Here is a 16,892-nt window from a genome sequence, read left to right as displayed (position 1 = left end):
CTACATTAAGCGGGATGATTTCGCGAGAAGGTGATGCCTGCTACTTTATTCAATGAAGGACAGGGAGCATTTAGAATACAAACCAATAGCATCCTCTCCCTTTTTCGGGGTTTAGGCTATTTAACCGCAGAGTACAAGCTACGCACCGACAAATGTTTTGCATCCAGGTTAACCCCAGTAAACATACACCCAACCTCAGAACTCCCACGAAATATATATGAAGTGCCAAAAAAATACTATTCACATCGCTTCTGAGCGAGCCAAGGGAATCTCAAGTACAAGTAGTGATTCTGAAACCGGCCAAAAAAAAAAAAATAAAGAAAAGAAAACCACCCGCATAGTCAAGTCTAATTCCGCCATGAACCAACTAGACCGAGGTCGGGGGTGTATGATCCACGGAGGACCATCATGCTACTTCCAAGAGTCTCACCAGGAATTTTGCTCTCCGACATCATTATCATCAAATTCATAGACCTTCACTTTACTTCCGGCGGGCGGCGTGGACGGTTTCGATGATCTTGTCCACAACACTGGGATCGGAGAGCTGAAAAGAAGATTCCGTTAGCTATTGTTCGGGGTAGACTATTGCAAGTGTTATGTTGCTGAGGGAGCGTTGTGCTTACCGTTGATGTATCACCAAGGCTGTCCTCCTCGCCACTGAGAATCTTCCGCAGGATACGGCGCATGATCTTGCCACTGCGGGTCTTGGGGAGGTCATCCACGACGAAGACGGCCTTGGGGGCAGCGAAGGGACCAATGGACTTGCGAACTTGCATGGCAAGGTCCTTGCTGATCTGTTCTGTCGTACCGTTGTTCTCCTTGAGAGCGACAAAGGCATTGACAGCCTGGCCGGTTAGCTCGTCGGCGATACCAACGACAGCAGCCTCGGCAACGGCAGCTGTTCATAGTTAGTTTGGGCTCAGTTGGCAATTTTGGAATGTACTGTGGTTGCACTTACGGTGCTCGAGAAGAGCGGCCTCGATCTCAGCAGTGGACAGACGATGTCCAGAAACGTTGACAACATCGTCGACACGACCGCGGATCCAGTAGTAGCCGTCGTGATCACGGCCAGCACCGTCTCCGGTGAACTATGTATGAGTTAGTATAAATCCCGTCAAGTCAGGCTGCGAGGCGTCTTACGTAGTAACCCTTGTAAACATTCAAGTAAGTGTCCATGTAACGCTTGTGGGCACCCCACACGGTGCGGGCCATGCTGGGCCACGGCTGCTTGAAGGCCAAAACACCCTCGACATCGTTGCCAAGAATCTCTTCTCCGGAGACGGGGTCGATAATGGCGGGTTCGATACCGAAGAAGGGAAGGGAAGCACTGCCGGGCTTGGTGGGGGTAATACCGCCGAGAGGGGTGATGACATTTGAGCCGGTCTCGGTTTGCCAGTATGTCTGTAGAGTCAAAAATTAGAAGTTATTCCAAAAGGTTCAAGGGGTAGGGGAAACGAACGTCGCAGATGTGAGCTTCCTCCTTGCCAACAGACTCGAAGTACCACTTCCAGACTTCCGCGGCAATGGGCTCTCCGACTGAGCCAAGAATACGCAGACTTCTCATCTTGTGGTGAATGTGCTCATCTCCAGCGCGCTTCAACAGACGCAGGGCGGTGGGTGCAACGTAGAATTGTGTGACGTCGTGCTTGTCAATAACATCCCAGTAGCGGGAGAAGTTAGGATAGGCGGGAGTACTCTCGAACACGACGGTGGCACAGCCAAGCAATAGAGGGGCGTACACGACATAGGTGTGACCAGTGATCCAACCGACATCACCGCCGCAGAAGTAGCGATCATCATCGTGGATATCAAACACGTACTTTCCGGTCATGGCAGCACCGAGCAGGTAGCCAGCAGTGGTGTGCATAACACCCTTGGGCTTACCGGTGGAACCGGAAGTGTAGAGAAGGAAGAGGGGGTCCTCGGAGCTGACCGGCTCGGGGGCGAGGTAGTTGGGGTACTTCTCGACCTCCTCGTGCCACCAAATGTCACGGCCAGCGGTCCAGGGCACCTCGGCACCGGTGCGCTTGAACACCAGCACGGTGTGCACATCGGGACACTGCTTCATAGCCTCATCCACAATCTTCTTGGTGCCAATGACCTTGCCACCGCGCTTGCCCTCGTCGGAGGTAATGACGACCTTGGAGGCGGCATCCAGAACACGGTCCCGGAGGGAGTCGGAGGAGAAACCAGCGAAGACGACGGAGTGCACGGCACCAATACGCGAGCAAGCCAGGAAAGCGATCACGGCCTCGGGAATCATGGGTAGGTAGATGCCGACCGTGTCACCCTTCTTGACACCACGCTCCTTGAGAGTCCAGGCAACCCGGGAGACCTCGCGCATAAGCTCTCCGTAGGTGATCTTGCGGCCCTCATTGGGCTCATCGGCCTCGTAAATAATGGCGACCTTATCTGGGTTCTTGAGGGCGTGACGATCGACACAGTTGAAAGATGCGTTCAACCGACCTTCGACGAACCAGGCATTGTCGCCGTTCTCGAACGAGCCGTGGTGTGTGGTTTCAAAATCTTTGTCGAATGTGAGGAGCTCGCGGGCCATGCGGGCCCAGAAAGTATCGGGGCTCTTGATTGATTCTTCATAAAGCTTCTTGTACTCGTCGATATCCTTAAGGTGGGTGCCGGTGGGGTGCTTATCGTGGAACGCCTTGGGGACGTGGAAAGTATCGACCTCGTGTGCTTCATGCACCTATATTACCAACTGTTAGCCCATGATCCTTTCACCAGAGCTACGCGGATCTGGTCCGGTCACGAGGTAGGTGATTCTTACCACTGAGGGCTTGGGAGGCTGAATAGGGCCGTCCGACATGATTGCGGAGTCCAATGGGAGTGATTAATGCAAAAGGAAGTATATAATAAATTCTGTGCGAGATCGGATGTCAGAGGAAATGAGTTGCGAAACGTCCGGAATAAGGAAATGAGAGCAAGGTGGGATGAGCTCTGGAATGCGGATAGTAGTAATGGAACTTACTCTGAGGATTATAAGTTATAAGGAAGTAACAGTTATAGCAATTAGAGAAGAAGAAAAAAGAAGATCCAAGAGGGGATTCACGACAATATTAGTAGTCCAGCTTTCCCGGGTGGATGTGCCACTTCCCTTTGGTCTTTCCATGTCGGTGGTCCGTGCACTTACAATAAAATACTCAAATACCACTCTATCTAGCCGCCTATAAACACATATATTGTACAGATTATCCACTTCGATCTTCAACAGCAAATGAGATACATTCTCAATACATTCAGTCCTAAAATCCATTTCATTGCAAGGAGCACATAGAAGTTTGGGTTCGGCCATGCGGGGGTTGAACATCCCTTCCGTTGCTCCGGGGTAAGCTGCCCCTCCAAATATTTTGACTAAGATCATGGCCGCCACCTTATTGGGGCGTTTCATGTCGGGAAGCAACGCTAGCTCAACCGACTACAGCCTAGGTGTGCCGCATTGAACCCTTTGTCCGAGTCCAATAGGCGGAGGACTATACTCTTGGCTTAGCCAAGGGCCAAGGTCCGGGGATGGTCGCGGGCCAGGGGAGAGCGGGCCACAGGAGACCTGCAAGTCAGATATTCAGAGAGACAAGCGTATGCTCGAGCCCCTCTCTGGTCTTTTGTGCCGGATTCGAATATTTGAGGTCTCCGTACTCCGTAGTCCGTACTCCGTACTCCATACTCCATTACTCCATACGTGCATAAATTGTCCCCCATATTTTACCGGCTATGTTAGAACTTTGACTTTATGTCATAATATGATGTGATGTCAAGGCATTTTCGGACCGAATATCCCCCATACACATATCATTCTCGCCTCCCGGATCGCCGACCTCGGGACCAGGTGATTAGGTACTGCGGGGTGGATGAGTAAGCTATACCCAGGTCTCCATGAACCGTGTCCTTTGTTGGCGCTGATCTGATGATCATAGTACATAGTCTGGAACTTTATACTGAGATGGTACATATATCTTCTTAGTAGGGTAGTAGCCCAGGGTATACTCTATAGATATTCAATATTCAAGTCATATGGGTCCACTGCTTAATTACGCTCTGTATTGACCAGATGTTTTAATTTATCATTTTCAGTGGACATTGTATTGTGGGGAGTAAAATGAGTGTGGGACAAAAGGGGGGTTCCTTGCAGGATTTCTTGTGTCTTACATACCTCCTTTTTTTTTAATTCGAGTTGCATTGGTGGAAATATTTCGATATAAGAAATGATCTTTGAATCTGAAACAATCCGAGGGTTAGGAGTTTATCCTATCTCTTAGCAACCGGTGAGGTGGTAGCCTTATGTGTATATTTGACGGGATCTTCGCCCTGTAACTGCATGAAGATCAGTGGAATGTGAAATACGAAGTGAACCTCGTGAACACACTGCAGCTGCACAAATGCTGTACAAAAAAAAGGTTGTTTACGATCCACCTTTTTTTTTTTCCCACTCGTTTCCCAACAAAAGAGTGATCCAGCCCGAACCCAAGACCTGGACGCTACACCGGGGGATCCGACGGGGTATTAAGCGGTATTTGTACTATTTACAGGAGTACGATCGTTGATTAGCAACGGGAAGAGAGCTCCAGACTGTCCAATGAGCACAATAGAATTTTCGATAACGAAGATTATTGTGGGACGAGTCCCTCAATAGAGTGTGAAAGAGGACCGAGAAAAGACCGCGTTAACTCCATGCTTTACTCGATGCTGCCCCAACAAAATATCCAAGCAATACCCAATTCCGCACTGGGGAAACGGCCTGAATATATAATCTGTTGAGAAAGAAAATAAATATTACGCGTCAAACCCAGTACGGTTCATCGAAAATAATACAAGCGCTAAATCCGTCATGCGGCTACCCTGGTCTGTCGTTACATTTACCTAAACTAGCGGCGCTGGATTGCATGACTTTCAGACGGGCCCAAACGACGAGGGGCATGAAGTTGGAGACCGTTGGAATTAAATCTGGCATAAAAGATAGAACGCTAGACTGGTACATGCATAGTTTTCGGCTACTTTAAGTACTATGTTGTTCTAGTTGTCAATTGTAGGGCCTCATCTCGATCGATATACATAGTCAGCTCTAGACATATGAAGCTTTTTGAATCTGTCTCGAATGATTCGAGTGGGGCGAGCGGATCATTGTCCCCACCTGCGTTCTGGAAGACTTTACAAAATGAAGCCCGCTATGACTTATGGTGGCGAATAGCTTATTTTGAGATGCATGTGGGAAGTGTGATGATCTTTCAAATTCTACAGTCGTGAGGAAACCCGGGAAGTTTGATAATTCCTGGGTAGGTGATATATATTGCCTCTTGCTGGGGTAAGGGATATGCTAAGCAAAAATAAGTTATAAAGGGGTTTCCCGTCGTGTATTGGAATATTTATATTTATTGTTCAGAGTATCCCCCAAAGGTGCGATTTATTAACCTCATGCTCGTTGAATTGAGGATTATTCTAGGGTCTATAGTGGTGTGGTTGTAACTACAATATACAACCCCTAGTCAGTGAGTCCTGCTGTGGACAGCAGGACTGATATGATATGATCAACGTGTTTAGAATTTTTCTTGAACAAAGCTTCAACATGTGCTTCGTCTGCGGCTTGCATTGACATGATTTCTATCCTCGAGTTGGGCTCATAGGGTTAGTACGAAATTTTAGGGTTCGCATATGTTGCGGGAAGGCGTCGCTCCCCGAGCCGTTAACCTTGGAACCAGTAACCTCAGGTCTTTTTGATCAGCAATTATTCGAGTATCCAGTCAAAAAACCTAGCAACTTCGATTATTGTGACCGTATCCACACCTGTTGTGAGAAGGCGCTGTCACAGTCATAGATTGGTGAGTAGTCTCGGGCCTTAACATGCCGATTTTTAACCCAAGAAAGCCCTTTTATATTTCAATCCTTCAACTCCCACCATCTGCTTGAAATCACATAAATTATTTCAATAGACCAGCTGTTTCGCCACTGTCACTTTGTCCACACAATGTACGGCACAAAAGGCGCAACACGCGCCCTTCATTCCAATGCTCGGCGGTTCTCTACTGCTACCCGACTACAAGCACCCTCAGGTCTCAAGATCAATTCGGAGCGCTTGTGGAACACGCTGCATGAGACATGTGAATGGGGCGCTGAGCATCGCTATGGCCAGTATGTTTCTCCCATTCGACCATTGAACGCACTCTAACGATATCACAGAAACCCAACAGATACAGGGATGGCTCGTTTGACTCTCAACGATGATGATGCCCGTGTTCGTCAATGGTTCGCCGCCGAAGTCCAGAAGCTGGGCTGCTCTCTTTCTGTGGACCAGATGGGAAACATGTTTGCGCGGCAATCAGGCCGGTTGAACTCGGCTGCTCCAATGATCGCAATGGGAAGTCACCTCGACACTCAGCCTCGGGGTGGTCGGTATGATGGTATTCTCGGTATCATGGCTGCACTTGAGATCCTTCGGACGATGAAGGAGAGTGGGTTCCAAACTAACTATGATGTCGGAGTGGTCAACTGGACTAAGTAAGCATCAAACTTTGTTCTGTCGTGCCTGCCATTTAGGATTGTTGTTAACCACAAAACCACAGCGAGGAAGGTGCGCGATTTCCCAAATCAATGTGTTCTTCGGGTGTGTGGGCAGGTGCCATCCCGATCCAAAAAGCTTGGGACTTGCGCGATATTCACGATCCTAATGTGACTCTCCGCTCCGAGCTTGAAAGACATGGATATCTGGGCGACATTGCTTGTTCTAGCGATCCAGCGACCGGATACCCACTCGGAGCCCATTTCGAGCTGCACATTGAACAGGGCCCAATTCTCCCAGGAAACAACCGATCAATTGGCGTTGTTCAGGGTGCCCAGGGATACAGATGGTTGACTATGACCGTTCACGGGAAGGATGCTCACACCGGAACAACACCTTTTAGTGCCCGCCAGGATCCATTGCTTGCGTCGTCTAGGATGATTGCTGCTTCGCATGATATTGCTAAGGGACACGACGCACTGGCTTCGACTGGTATTATTAGAGTTCCATCGAACGCATCTACGAACACCGTCTCATCGCAAGTGACTTTCACTCTTGATATCCGACACCCCCAGGATAGTGTGGTACACGCCGTGCAGGACGAATGCCTCAAGGCATTTGAGGCTATTGCATTGCAAGATGGCAAGGGTGTGTCCTTTGACTGGACGTTGGATACGGACTCACCGGCTGTCAAGTTCGACGACAACTGTGTGGCGTCTATCCAGGCTGCGGCGGATCAGCTGGTTGGCCGTGATCAATCAATGCTCATGACTAGTGGCGCCGGCCATGATACTGTTTATACTAGCAAGCACTGTCCCTCTGCGATGATCTTTGTCCCTTGCCGGGATGGTGTGAGCCACCACCCCACAGAATATTGCAGTCCGCAAGATTGGTAGGTCCCTCTGATTTCCTTGGAGCTTTTTCAAAATCTAACAGTCGCAGTGCTCTGGGTACGCAAGCTCTTCTTGAAGCTGTTGTTCACTACGATCAATTTAGGGTAAAGGCCGAAGGGCAAAAGTAGCCGGCCCTCACCTGGATTTAAATATGCTATATGATAATATATTTTCATTCTAAGACTCCAATCATTACACAAAAAATAAGTATATAGAAAAAAGAAGCTCTCAAATGTGCCTGTACAATTCTACGAAACTGTATACAAGCGCTAGTGCCGAATCCAAAAGAGAGAACCCTCACAATGGAACAAACAGAACAAAAATCCGAAAAACTTCCATCAAATTCCAAAAATATGTAGTTGATGTCGTGAGAAGGCGGAGTCCCCACTCGACCCGACATGTCGTCAGAAGGCGCGATGTCTTTAGAAGGCTCAATTTATCGGAAATGGCACGGCAATAAAGTGTCTGCATTGCGCCAGATCAATTGAACATATACAAATGCACAACATGGCATCACGGCGGTCGATCTACTTCAACCCTGCAGCATCAAATGAGCGCAATACATCCCCGCAAATCGAAGGCCTAACAGCATTCCACCAATCCTTCCCCAACTATGCCCCAACTCCACTAGTCCAACTCCCAGAGCTCGCAGCCGAGCTAGGCGTTGGGAAAGTCCTCGTGAAAGATGAGAGCAACCGGTTCGGCCTTCCATCTTTCAAAGTTTTGGGCGCGTCATGGGGCTGTTTCCGAGCAATTGCAGCGCAACTCGGCCTGCCTTCCACGGTCTCGCTCGATGAACTCTTAATCCGGGCAAAAGAAGCCTCGATTGTCTTGACGACAGCGTCGATGGGGAACCATGGACGGGCAGTTGCGTTCATGGCTCGACTCCTCGGTATCGAGGCGCGGATTTTCGTTCCTCGGTCTTTGAACCAATGGACTCGGGATCTTATCGCCGGGGAGGGGGCTCGCTTGATCGTCGTCCAGGGCGATTATGATCAGGCGGTGCAGAAGGCTGTCGATGAGGTCCGTGTGGGACAGGGTGTACTTCTTATTCAGGATACTGCGTTTAAAGGGTATGAGGATGTCCCTGCGTGGATTGTGGAGGGGTACTCTACTATGATGCACGAGGTCCAGGATGAACTTGCTCGGCTCGGCCTGTCGGGTAGTATGGTGATTACACCAGCTGGTGTGGGCAGTCTTGCGCATGCGGTCGCGAAGCATTGCAAATCGCAGAGCACACCTATGTCTGTAGTCGTTGTCGAGCCTGACACAGCTGCATGTCTATCTTCTAGCTTGAATGCTGGAAAGCCAGTTACCGTTCAAACTTCTTCCACTATCATGGATGGTATGGACTGTGGCACAGTATCTTCTACTGCCTGGCCCGATATGCAGCGTCTGGTTGATGCCTGCGTCACTGTCTCATCCTACGAGAGCCACTGCGCTGTACAGTATCTGACTTCCAAGTCTGTGGCAGCTGGACCATGTGGAGGTGCATCTTTGGCTGCACTGCGACGATTGGCTACATCAAAGGAGGCTATGTCACTTCTGAACAAGGATTCTGTGGTCATTCTTCTCAGCACTGAAGGCGCGCGCGAGTACCCAGTTCCAAAAGACGTCTCTGTCGACGATGTCGTGGGCTTAACTCAAACTCTCACACAGATCAACTCTTCCAACCCGACCTTGTCTGTAACAGATGGAGTAGGTGAAACTGAAATCGCAAACTATCTCGCCGCCTGGTTTGCCCATCGAGACATCGAATATCACTGGATTGAGAAGGTCGCTGGACGACCATCAATTGTTGGAGTTTTGAGAGGCAGCGGAGGTGGCAAGTCTCTCATGTTCAACGGCCACATTGACACCGTTAGTCTGTCCAGCTATGAGGCAGATCCCCTGTCCGGGTCTATTGGAACCAAAAATGGCAAAGAAGTTATCTTTGGCCGGGGTTGCCTCGATATGAAGGGGGGTTTGGCTGCAGGGTTAGCTGCCCTTGCAGCAACCAAAGCTAGCGGCCGCGTACCTCGTGGCGATGTCATTGTGGCTGCAGTATCAGATGAAGAAGATGCGTCACAGGGAACTCAGGATATCATCGAGGCTGGCTGGCGTGCTGATGCTGCTGTACTTCCTGAGCCAACTCAAGGCGCGATATTTACGGCCCACAAGGGATTCGTGTGGGTGGAAGTTGATATCCTGGGAGTTGCTGCGCACGGGTCCGACCCTTCATCAGGAGAAGATGCCATCCTATATGCCGGATCCTTCTTGCAGGCTTTGGAGAAGTACCAATCTCAGCTCCCAGTAGACGATCTCCTGGGACAGGGCTCGCTACATTGTGGCTTGATTCGGGGTGGCGAAGAGCCTTCATCCTATCCAGACAAATGCACTATCACTGTCGAATTCCGCACTGTCCCAGCCCAAACGGAACAGTCCATCCTAGGAGGTATCAGTGCGCTACTGAAAAAAGTCGCCCAGCAGAAGGCTGGTTTCAAATACGCTGAGCCGCGCATCACCATGTCGCGTCCTACGCAGAAGGTCGCAGCTGATCATCCGTTTGTGCAGAAGGCGATTGCTTGTGCCTCTGCTATGCTAGGGGGCAAGCCTGCTGTTAAGGCTGGTCCATTTTGGACTGATGCCGCCTTGCTTGGTGCTGTTGGTATCCCGTCCATTGTGTATGGCCCAGCAGGAGAGGGCCTTCACGCCAAGGAGGAATGGGTTGAAGTTGAGAGTCTTCAACAGTTTGAAAGGGTGTTTACTCAGCTTGTGCAAGACTTTTGTTATTGAATATAGACGGCTGTATATACCAAGTACGGCTTAGAAGAACATACCCTCATCATTTTGTCATGTTTCCCTTGTATTTCAACGGAATTCCAACCGAAAGATAGTATCTACTTGTCCTCCAACAACGCTCCTTGTGCATGCTTGATATTGTACCTGGTTGGATGTCTTTTTCAGGTATTTCAAAAAAGCATCTAGAACACATCAGCTTACATATAACATCCATGATATCATCTTGGGCCGAAGACATCATATTATTAAAGTCTTATGTCGTCAAGGACAGAGGGCCCATGAGCGGTCGACTATTCTTGTGTGGCCATCAACCTGATACTCCAGTAATGTGATCTTCAAATCCAGGAATCTTAACACGGGTGGAAAGAAATCATTACTTGACAAATTAATTGATTTTAATGGAGAAAACTAGGCGTGGTCGTTGATTCTTGTAATGGAAGTGTTGTGGCTAGTGTTCTTATCGCCACGGGACTGGGGCTGATCGGCAACATCCAGATCGGCCACTTTCGCCAGACGACATCCCACTCGTAATCGCTACTATCTAGCACATCCATCTCGTTATTCCCCAATTACAGCAACTGCGATCTCTTTCCTTGAGGATCCAGCAACGATGGCAGACGAATCACCAGCACAGCGAGCCGCCCGAGTGCGCCGCGAGCGCCGCGAGGCAAAGATCAAGGAAGGAGGCTCAGCGCGCCTGGACAAAATCACCAGTCTCAGCGGACGCACGCCACAAATTGGTACGAAATGAAATCCACATCCCCAGGTCTAGCAAAGGAGCTCCCAATAGCGAAGCAGAGATGCCACCTCATCACCCATACAGTCCAGACAAAGCTAACCAAAGTCAACCACAACAGAGCGCGAAGAAGCCTCCCCATCCCCCCAACCCCAGCGTGCAATCTCCGCATCCCCCTCTCCAGGACCTCAAAACCCTCAGTTCCAACCCTCATCATCGCCCCAACCAGACATGCAGTCACCAGAAGCGATCCGCGCCCAACAGGAAGCGTTCTTCTCAATGCTCCGACAATCCGCACCGGAACCAGGCCAGGGTATACACTCCGACCCGCAAGCGCCAAATAGTCTTCAAGCCCAACAAGAAGCATTCCGCGCGATGTTGAGACAAGCCGGACAGGACCAAGGACAGGGCCAGCCGTCCAGTGACCCAGAAGACCCCACCATCAAACTCCTGAACTCGCTCATGGGTGCTATACCCGGCGGTGACCCCAATGCGCCACCAGGCGCACCCCCAGCCGCCGCAGGAAATCAACCGGCACCTGGATTTTCGCTCGCTACTATTGCGTCAATGTATGGCGTGCCGCCTTTCATTGCTAATATGTTGGGTGGAGCGCCGCCGCCGACAGAGGAGGAGCTGAAGCGTGCTCGGATTTGGAAGACTATGCACACTGTGTTTGCTTTGTCGGTTGCCGTTTACCTGCTGTTTATTATTGGGTCTTCGGTGGCGTTGTTCGGTAGTCCCCCGCCAAAACCTGCGACGGCTCAGAATCCCTTTGCGATCTTTGTGACTGGAGAGTTGTTGTTGACTGGTGGTAAGGTGTTGCTTGGTGGTAAGTCTGGTGGTATGGGAATGGTATTGCAGCTTTTCAGAGATGTCGTGAGGGATGGTAGCCTGCTGCTGTTTATGTTGGGCATGGGGACTTGGTACAATCGCGAATGGCAGACTACGGCATAATGGGATAGCGTCGATATGTAGTTTAGTTAACGATCAGCGCGATATGAGCAAAGGTTTCAATGGCATATATTATGTGATCATTATTTCATTATTCGTATACCCGTGGAAAACATTTGGTCGATGCTAAGCAGACATGTTTACGACGACCCGCTGAGATGGCGGGACCGCGTTGCGTAAAACACCCAAGACAGATGCATCCAGACCCCAATCACCTTCCCATTGATCCATACGAGATCCTTTCTTGAAATGAGCTGCCAGATGCTCTGCCCGGGCGGACCAGGTGGACAGTGAACATCCACAGAATCCACAGCGGCTTTCGACGTTGGCGCCCGATCCACGCCAGGCTTCGAGGTCAGCGATAGGGGCTTTCGTGCAACTGTGGAACTTGCGCAGATGCTGCCATAGATAATCTTTTCGACTGAATGATCGCTCTTGAGCAGGCTTCTCGGCACAGATGTGAAATTCATGCTCTTCCCAATGAGCGGTCGTTGGGAAAAGGACATCGCAGAAGGGGCATCCAGAAGACTGGAGTTCGAACGCTTGTTGAACCTCGTTGAGATTTGGAGTGCAGATCCAGGAGTCAAGGGTGAGATGGACACTTTTCTCGTGGCGGGCCCAGTCGTGTTTCTTCTTGAAGGACTGCGTGCAGAATGTGCACTGATAATTATAGTCTACCGCTGCTCGTTGCCGCCCTCGGATGTGCTTGGGTTTAGTTTGTTTTGGGAGCAGTGGGAATGGCAGGCCCGTGTCTGCTGAGGAATGATAGCTCCATGCTGAAGAGGTGCTATCAGACGTCTCAGACAACTTGCTCCCAATGCTCGATACCGAGGATGCCAAATGGGACGAGCTCTCGTCGAAATTGAAGAAATCCATGGTAGACCCATCGAGCTGGAAGGGGTCGAAGCTGTCATCTGACTCTATCGAGCCAGAGGCAATGGCATTTTGAATGGCCAGTTCGGGAACAGGTTCATCTTCTGGTGGGGAAGCCTGCCATCGCTCCATGGGAGTCAGGGAAGATAACGTGCTGGTGACCATGGGGGAGCCTGAGCGGGTACGGGATGTTGAAGAAAGCCCCGCAGCCTGGATCTTTTGCTTCTGGCGGCGGCGGGCGTTTGCAAACCATGTTGATATGCGCTTTTGAGAGAAACCAGTCTCGTGGGCCATCTGGTTCTTCTGTGCATCTGTTGGATAAGGATATTCTTGATTTTGATAGAACCACTCGCGGAGAACTCTAGCTCCTTTTCTGAGGAACTGCTTAGGTTCTTTTCGTTCGTCCCCATTGTCCACGGTGGTAGTGGGTAATGGGTTCCCATCTTCTGGTACACCGTGGAGATGGCCTAAGACCGGAGAGAAAGTTTCAAAGCCCGATGGGAGGCGTTTCTCTCCCTTTGCTAAGCTGCATTCCCGAAAAAGGGCTACGCAGCTTGAGCAGGAATTTTTGGGATTGGGGTTGGCGGGGCCAGTGCGAATTATCAGACATTGTAGCCGATGTCTGCGACAATGGGCACATGATACAGCAGGACGATGTGCCCCATCAAGCCACTGCGAGACATTGGTGAGGCTTGGTTGCGACAAGGATGGGCCAACATATTCTCCTGCTAAAGGCGGGGCAATATCATATAGATTTTCTGAAAACTTTAGTTCTTCATGATGTTGATGTCCGGGTTGTGCATCAGCGGTTGGTACAAGGTGTGACTCAGAATTTGTCCACTGCGACCATTCCAGATCACTGATGTTTAAAGGAAATGGTTGGAATTCATAGCCCGTATTAGTATCAAAAGAAGGATCCTCTTGCATCCATTGGTTTGGATCATTTGCATTCAGCATGCCCTCCAGCTCTATGTCCGATAGAGGCTGTGGCAACGGCCATGATGAAGGGTTGATGGGTGGCGGCTGTGGAGTCATGCCATATAGCACTGAACAAAGTCACCGGCGCGGTATATAGTGAGCCCTTTCTTGTATATCGGGAATATAGTCCAAAATCCACGAGTAGCTTGGCCAGACCCCGTCGCCTTCCTTGCCGTTAACCTGCCGATATCGACGGGGTGAGTCCGCACTAGTCTATATTGGGCCAGCGAACGTTCCTCGCCCCACTAGTCCAAGAACGGCAGGTACAGGATATATTACTAATCTTTCACTGCGCCCCGGGGCACCGTGGGCCGATCTCGGGAGCCAAGGTTGGATCTACAATAATGGCTGGATGTTCGCCACGCTCTTTCTCCAGACTCTTGTTCCGATTCTTCCGTAGCGCTTTCCGTAAAATTCTCGAAGAAATGCAGATTATGCAGGCTGTGTAGTTCAGAATTCCCGACTTCCGACCCAGGGTCGAAATCCCTGATACATAAAAAATTCATCTGTACGGTTTATGCTTTCTACTGCCGTTTAACCTTTCTGGATAACAACTGAGATAGGGGAGAAAATGTAAAAAAGACAAACAAAAACCCTTGGAAGATTACACAAAAATCTACAAATCGGCATGACAAGGCCGCATAAGCGGCCGGCTATTCTTGTCATATTTACTTGATACTTCAACTGAACAGTCCTCAAAAAGTTGACAGGCCATCCCTGAATGGAAACAAGATCAATATCCTGGCCTGAGACAGAGCCTTTTATGTTCCTAGCAGGCTCAATCAATCAAATTCTATGGATATCAATTTGGCTACCACGTTGCTTATCATCATTAAGCTTATATTATCTTATCTTATTACACCAAATCAAACAAAGCTCGGTCCATGTAACTGGAACTATCACCGATTAGGCAGGCTACTACTCCGTAATATTTTTGAAATCTATAGTCTGGGGATAAGCAGGCGAATTGGAAGAGGCGTAGAGGTATACGGAGTAGCATCAACAGCAATAGAAGATATTAGACCCGGGGTAATAACTGAGAACCCACAGGTGGAACACACCGGAGTTGGCCCTGCACTCCGGAGTCCGGGTGGGGCATTTTTGCCACTCGCGGCTCGGTGAGAATGTAAAATTATGTGAGTAGCCGATGAACCGGGATCCCGGTGAAGGATCTGATCTCGGCAAAAAAAGGCTATTCCATATAAAAGTAAAAGCCACAATATAGACTGGACAATACATCCAATGAGTACCAAACATACACGTTTTGCAAAGTCCAAGTAAAATAATAGAAACCTTAAAAACGGGAATGGGCGATCGCCACTAAAATGATCAGGCAACTTGGACTTGTATGTGGGACTGGGGCGGGAACTGAATTAGCTTTTGCGACCAGTTTCTTACAAATTGGAATGAGTCAGCAAGGTTAACCCGGCGCAGGTATTGGTCAGACACTGGTCAAGGTCTCCGGATTCGGGTCGAACTAGAACGGTCATTGGTGAGTCCGTTAGGTTGCATCGAATTTCTGTGGAACTTTCCATTTTATTCCCATGGGGCAAAATTAAAAGGCACGCGAGGAAAACGGGGAAACAATAAGACGGCCAGATCGCCTAGTTTTGTTCCTTCCTCGTGGGAACTTCTCTTTTTGTACCCATCTTCTTCAACACCCGACTCCTCTGCTTTTTCAACTACACAGAATGGACGTCAATACAGCACCACCTGCCTATGAGCAGGATAAGATCGTCGAGCGCAAGGATGTGCCACAATTCGAAGAGGAGGGCCCGCTCAAGGCTGGTGAGGTTCACGATGCTTTCGGCAACGAGGAATACGCTGAGATCAAGTATAAAACCTTGAAGTGGTGGTATGTATCATTCAACAGAGTCTCTCATCGACCATGCTAACGCGTGTCTCAGGCAATGTGGCTTGCTCATGATTTGTGAGTCAGTCTCACTGGGTGTACTGTCACTACCCTCAGCCGTCGCTACTCTTGGCCTCGTCCCTGGTGTCATCCTGATTATCGGCCTCGGCATTCTCGCAACATACACTGGCTACAACATTGGCCTCTTCCGCGAACGGTACCCTCACATTCAAAACCTGGGCGATGCTGGCGAGATCTTGCTGGGCAAGTTTGGCCGTGAGCTCTTCGGTACTGGCCAGTTCCTTTTCTGTATCTTCGTCATGGGCAGCCACATCTTGACTTTCCGTGTCATGATGAACACCCTCACCAACCACGGCACCTGTTCCATTGTGTTCAGTGTCGTCGGTATGGTTATCTCGATCGCCCTGTCCATCCCCCGTACGATGAAGGGCATGACTTGGATCTCATTTGCATCATTCCTCAGCATTCTATGCGCTGTCGTGATTACCATGGTTTCCGTGGGAGTCCAGAGTCACCCCGAGCGTGTCATCCACGCCACCGTCGACACCAACTTGTACACTGCATTCCAGGCTGTTTCCAACATCGTCTTCGCCTACTGCGCCCACGTCGCTTTCTTCGGCTTGATTGCCGAGATGGAGTCGCCCCAGGATTTCAAGAAGTCCCTGTTCATGCTCCAGGGCTTTGAGATCTCCCTCTACCTGACCGCCGCCGTTGTGATTTACTTTTACATTGGCACCGATGTGCACTCCCCTGCCCTCACCTCCGCCGGGCCCCTGATGAGCAAGATTGCCTACGGCATTGCCATCCCCACTATTGTCGGCGCCGGTGTCGTCAATGGCCACATTGGCTTGAAGTACATCTACTTCCGTCTCTGCTCCAAGTCTGATCTGATGCACCAGCGCAACAAGCGTTCCATCAGTCTCTGGATTGGTCTTGGTGTGGCTTGCTGGGTCGTTGCCTGGATCATCTCCGAGGCTATTCCTGTCTTCAGTGACCTAAACAGTTTGATCAGTGCTCTTTTCGCTTCCTGGTTCAGCTACGGTCTCTCCGGTATCTACTGGCTCCACCTCAACCGTGGCGAGTGGTTCACCACTCCCCGCAAGATTTTCCTTAGCATCCTCAACATCGCCATTGCCTGCTTCGGCCTAGTGCTGTGCGTTCTTGGGCTGTATGCCTCTGGCACAGCTATCAGCAAGAATTCCAACAGCAACAGCTTCAGCTGCGCCAACACCGATACTTAGATGACTCCATCTTGCTTTATTTTGCTTTATCTTGCTTCATTTTATTAACATCACATGCACT

General features: G+C 49.9%; 6 protein-coding genes across 6 annotated transcripts; 4 read left to right on the top strand and 2 right to left on the bottom strand.

Moving 5' to 3' along the window:
• Window positions 1-481: 481 nt before the first annotated feature.
• Window positions 482-2,824, bottom strand: N7517_007042 (acetate--CoA ligase; the record flags this gene model as incomplete). Its single annotated transcript, XM_056724772.1, has 6 exons — window positions 482-544; window positions 624-898; window positions 959-1,088; window positions 1,141-1,401; window positions 1,460-2,704; window positions 2,786-2,824. 6 exons carry the CDS (start codon window positions 2,822-2,824, stop codon window positions 482-484), a joined length of 2,013 nt encoding a protein of 670 aa, XP_056581022.1.
• Window positions 2,825-5,974: 3,150 nt separating this feature from the next.
• On the top strand, window positions 5,975-7,526 carry N7517_007041 (M20 family metallo-hydrolase; the record flags this gene model as incomplete). Its single annotated transcript, XM_056724771.1, has 4 exons — window positions 5,975-6,138; window positions 6,187-6,504; window positions 6,570-7,397; window positions 7,448-7,526. The coding sequence occupies 4 exons, from the start codon at window positions 5,975-5,977 to the stop codon at window positions 7,524-7,526; spliced, it is 1,389 nt and encodes a 462-aa protein (XP_056581021.1).
• A 370-nt stretch (window positions 7,527-7,896) lies between these two features.
• N7517_007040 (putative diaminopropionate ammonia-lyase) lies at window positions 7,897-10,173 on the top strand (the record flags this gene model as incomplete). The annotated part of the gene is made up of 1 exon (XM_056724770.1): window positions 7,897-10,173. One exon carries the CDS (start codon window positions 7,897-7,899, stop codon window positions 10,171-10,173), a length of 2,277 nt encoding a protein of 758 aa, XP_056581020.1.
• Window positions 10,174-10,789: 616 nt separating this feature from the next.
• N7517_007039 (uncharacterized protein) lies at window positions 10,790-11,869 on the top strand (the record flags this gene model as incomplete). Its single annotated transcript, XM_056724769.1, has 2 exons — window positions 10,790-10,919; window positions 11,037-11,869. The coding sequence occupies 2 exons, from the start codon at window positions 10,790-10,792 to the stop codon at window positions 11,867-11,869; spliced, it is 963 nt and encodes a 320-aa protein (XP_056581019.1).
• A 123-nt stretch (window positions 11,870-11,992) lies between these two features.
• Window positions 11,993-13,774, bottom strand: N7517_007038 (Homeodomain; the record flags this gene model as incomplete). The annotated part of the gene is made up of 1 exon (XM_056724768.1): window positions 11,993-13,774. One exon carries the CDS (start codon window positions 13,772-13,774, stop codon window positions 11,993-11,995), a length of 1,782 nt encoding a protein of 593 aa, XP_056581018.1.
• A 1,634-nt stretch (window positions 13,775-15,408) lies between these two features.
• On the top strand, window positions 15,409-16,831 carry N7517_007037 (neutral amino acid permease; the record flags this gene model as incomplete). The annotated part of the gene is made up of 2 exons (XM_056724767.1): window positions 15,409-15,572; window positions 15,625-16,831. 2 exons carry the CDS (start codon window positions 15,409-15,411, stop codon window positions 16,829-16,831), a joined length of 1,371 nt encoding a protein of 456 aa, XP_056581017.1.
• Between the last annotated feature and the right edge of the window lie 61 nt (window positions 16,832-16,892).

This window comes from Penicillium concentricum (genome assembly GCF_028827145.1).
Source record: "Penicillium concentricum strain IBT 3081 chromosome Unknown utg000002l_segment0_segment0, whole genome shotgun sequence".
In the NCBI taxonomy this organism is placed as follows: Eukaryota; Fungi; Ascomycota; class Eurotiomycetes; order Eurotiales; family Aspergillaceae; genus Penicillium; species Penicillium concentricum.
This window is presented reverse-complemented; position numbering and strand designations above follow the sequence as displayed.